The 4120-nt window shown below is 42.0% G+C and overlaps 1 protein-coding gene across 1 annotated transcript in view; it reads left to right on the top strand.

Annotated features, from left to right (window-relative positions):
* The window catches only part of tspan5a (tetraspanin 5a), a 92538-nt gene extending 90350 nt beyond the window's left edge, over positions 1 to 2188 (top strand). Inside the window, exon 8 of the mRNA XM_043674447.1 lies at positions 470 to 2188. Within this exon, the coding sequence (XP_043530382.1) occupies positions 470 to 535 (66 nt within the window). The 3' untranslated portion in view covers positions 536 to 2188. The remainder of the gene's footprint in view (positions 1 to 469) is intronic.
* Positions 2189 to 4120: the final 1932 nt, after the last annotated feature.

Here is a 4120-nt window from a genome sequence, read left to right as displayed (position 1 = left end):
GGACAGTTGTGTTTTTAAAAAAACTTGACATTTCTCTATGCAGTTGTGTGTATTTTGTTGGATTCCCTACAGAGTGGAAACAGGCCCTTCAGCCCAACAAGTCCACACCGACCCTCCAAAGAGCAACCCACCTATTCTGACTAATGCACCTGTCCCTATGGGCAGTTGAGCATGGCCAATTCACTTGACCTGCACATCTTTAGACTGTGGGAGGAAACCGGAGAACCCAGAAGAAACCCAAGCAGACACTGGCAGAACGTGCAAACTCCACACGGACAGTCACCCGAGGCTGGAATTGAACCTGGGACCATGGTGCTAACCACTGATCCACATGCTGCCCATTGAGCCACCGTGCCGCCCATATGTTAGACCTTTCAGAGGATTTAATTTTTTATGTATATATTTATAATCCGAAATAGTGTCTTGTTGTTTAATATTCAATGTTTGTTTTTATTTATTTCTCTCCCAGATTTTTGGCATCTGCCTATCTCAGAACCTGGTCAGTGACATTGAAGCAGTCAGGGCAAGCTGGTGACTGGATGTCCTGTTATAGAGTGGACACAGCTTGGCACATGGATGAAAAACGTCAGCAGCACTCTGAATGTTACTTGCACATTGGGCCATACATTGGTCCATGAAAAGGGTGGGGAGAGAGGCATGTGATGGTTTGAGAAACAGTTGTTTCCCTCCCTCCTACCCCCCCCCCCCCCCCCACCCTGACTCCCAACAACTCTTCTCCCCCCCTCCCTCACCATCCTTCCCCAACACCACCCCCACCTCCAGAAACTGTGACTGCGTTGCGAAGGATCCTTGCTGTCGCTGCCAAATGATCAGAGGAAATTCGAAACGGAGCATCTTAATACTTGGCCTGGCTGAATGTGTCCTTTCTGCCAATAAGTTCTCCACCTATGGCCTTGACAGGATAGCCGAAGACACCAGCATGTCGGAGAGAACTGTCCCTGCATTTGGAAGCACAGGGGGAAAGGAATCCTCCCTCCCCTCACCCTGCACAGTGACAACCTCAGGCCACCTGCCCCCTATTAACATTTTAAAAGTGACATTGACCATTGAGTTTGCAGGGCAGAAGGAGACAGTTGGGTCCATTATAGTTGGGTCAGTGTTGTCTCGTTACTGAGAGAGGTGGCCTGCACTCCCCATTTTCCTGCACCTTCTCCATGCCTGCTTTAACACTCTGTCCTGCCTCCCAGGTGAAAACTTCACAGTACCTTGAAATACAAGATGGAAGGAGGGGGTAACAGCACAAGTGAAGGACATTAACAGAATGATTTAGTTAAATTTCACATGCCTGTTACTCGGGACAGTGACTCGATGTTGTTTTTGTGAAGTTCTTTGCCAAATATATATGTTCGCTTTTCATTAAGTGAGAGAAAGCAACCGTGTACCTTGTCTAACAATGTTTAGTGATATTTTTCTTCTTGACACTTCCTTTCTTTTTGAAAGGAATGTTTGCCCTTAATGTAAATAAATGAAATATTGGAGTTATAGCATTATATTTTGAAAAGAGTGTCTTCAGTTAATAGGTTTTGTGGATGAACAGGATAATGTAACAAAGCGATGTTATTCATGGACATGTTTTAAGATTACTTTGTTCATGCAAAACTCTATTGTGATGCTCAAAAAGAATTGGCCGTCCAAAGGCATTCATAAAAATGTTTCACTGACATACAACAATTAGATCATGTGCCTCACCCACTTGCTGTCACATGATTCCATTTTATCTTGTAGGATAACCCTAGGTGAATGAAAGCAAGAGCCAGAATCGGGGTGAGTTTGATAAGAGTGGACTTTCCGAATGATAAATATTCAGTATTAGTCCTAAGCCTGCCATTTCCTCTATTTTTGTTCATACTGCTTGCATCCAGCTTCAGTACCAGTGTAGGATTTGATGGTTACGAGCATGTTTAATCAGCTACCTTCCCTCTGTTTGCACATCATGCATGATAACCTGCGGGTGTCTCTCACTGAGATAACGATGAGTGGGTGGCCCCTCTATGTTAAAGAGTATTATGTATTTACCCAGGTTATACTGTGGACCGATCTTATTTGTGAAGTAAACTATAATGAGGGTCACAGCAGATCGCAATGCTGTTTTATTGGAATGATACTGCATTGGTTTGTGGATAGTGGTAATCCACTTTTAAATAAAATAAACACTTTTATACATTGACAGTTGTGTACTTTCAAAATCCAGATGTTTCACCCCCATTGTTGGAGCACCCACCATTTATTTCCCATGCCACCCCTTCAAGATATTGTAGCTCTAAACGTGAGACTATGTTAGTCTCAGCCTGTTGGAAGTGAGCAAAATCTACAACATTTTTTTGGCTTTAGTGCTGAACTTAAGACAAAAATGAATCTGCTGGAGTAAATTTATTTCCCCACAACTGGCCACGATTCTTAAGACACATGGATTAACACTCGAGAATTGCTTGCAGAAAGTTCATCAGAGTATGACACACACTGTTACTACAAGAGCAAAATACTGTGGACACTGGGAGACTGAAAGGAAAACAGAAAATGCTGTATGTTCTCAGGGGACCGAGCAGTCGTAATGTAGAGAGAAGGTGTAAATGTTTCCAGATCAGTGACTTTTCAAGTTAGTAATGAAAGCTCTCCCTCCCCCACGCCGAGTATTTTCACCATTCTCTGCAGTTATACGTGAAGGTTAGTGGTTGCTTCCAAACATCTCTCCACAGGTAATGACTTTCTGGAGTTGTCCTTAAGTTGCCAGTACACTTAGCAAATTTGGGGAGGGACAAAAGTCATAGAGGTTGAACTTTTTATTGCATTTCATCATTTTCTTCAGCTGATAAATATATTGCCAATGGAAAAAGGCTGCTTGACCAACAGGCAAAAGTCATCCAGCAAGAAGACTGATCATTCCAATCAAAGTGGGGCGAGCCTATAGTATGCAGGTGCCGGAAGATCAATATCTCTGCCTACCCACTCTCTTCACCACCATCCCCCCAATGTGCACACACATACCCTTCCGTCAGCTTATAGACCATCTTTTTCTCGCTGCCATCCATTCTGAAGAATGGACATTGAACATAAAAGGGTTAACTTTTTCTCTCTCACAGATGCTGCCAGACATATTGAATTCCTCCAGCAATTTATTTCTGTTCTAGAGTGTGGGGGCTGGAATGGAGAAGCAGTCTGGAAATCTATGATCAAACCTCCTTGGATTAGCCTAATTGAGGTGAAACTTGATTTTGCGAGATGGTACAATTGGACAAGTCAGATCTCAAACTGAAACCTGCTGGATAGATCACATGTCTCATTTATACTTTTGATTAGAACTCTAAAGCAGCAGTTAGCCATTCAAACATATTCATGAGGCTGCAAATGTTCTTAAACAATGGAACGTAAATTCATTACATAAGGGTGTGAGAAAAAAAAACACATTTAAACAAAGTTTCGACCTTCCTCCCCATACTATTTATTGTAGACAATCAGGTCCAGACAAATTATGCTCCTGTCTTGACTTATGTTCTGACACAGGGTAAACCCTCCTGCTCAATTTAACCCAGCAACACAGAAAAGATTTATCCTATGCAGTAATCTGTCAAAATTCAAGAGGCCAAGAACTTTTTAAATTAAAAATTAACAACTTTATTTCTTAAAGTTCATTTTCAGATGTTTCATCACCATACTAGGTAACATCTTCAATAAGCCTCTGGACGAAGCACTGCTAATGATTCCTGCTTTCAATTTATGTTTGGGTTTTTTTGGGTTGGTGATGTCATTTCCTGTTCTTTTTCTCTGGGGTGGTAAATGGGGTCTAAGTCAATGTTTTTGTTGATAGAGTTCCAGTTGGAATGCCATGTTTCTAGGAATTCTCGTGCGTATCTCTGTTTGGCTTGTCCTAGGATGGATGTGTTGTCCCAGTTAAAGTAGTGTCCGTCCGTATTTGTATGTAAGGATACTAGTGAGAGAGGGTCATGTTGTTTTGTGGCAAGTTAATGTTCATGTGTCCTGGTGGCTAGTTTTCTGCCTGTTTGTCCAATGTAGTGTTTGTCACAGGTTTTGCACAGTATTTTGTAAATGACATTAGGTTTGCTTGTCTGTATAGATCTTTCAAGTTCATTAGCTGCTGTTT

This window comes from Chiloscyllium plagiosum, chromosome 32 (assembly GCF_004010195.1).
Source record: "Chiloscyllium plagiosum isolate BGI_BamShark_2017 chromosome 32, ASM401019v2, whole genome shotgun sequence".
Taxonomy (NCBI): Eukaryota; Metazoa; Chordata; class Chondrichthyes; order Orectolobiformes; family Hemiscylliidae; genus Chiloscyllium; species Chiloscyllium plagiosum.
This window is presented reverse-complemented; position numbering and strand designations above follow the sequence as displayed.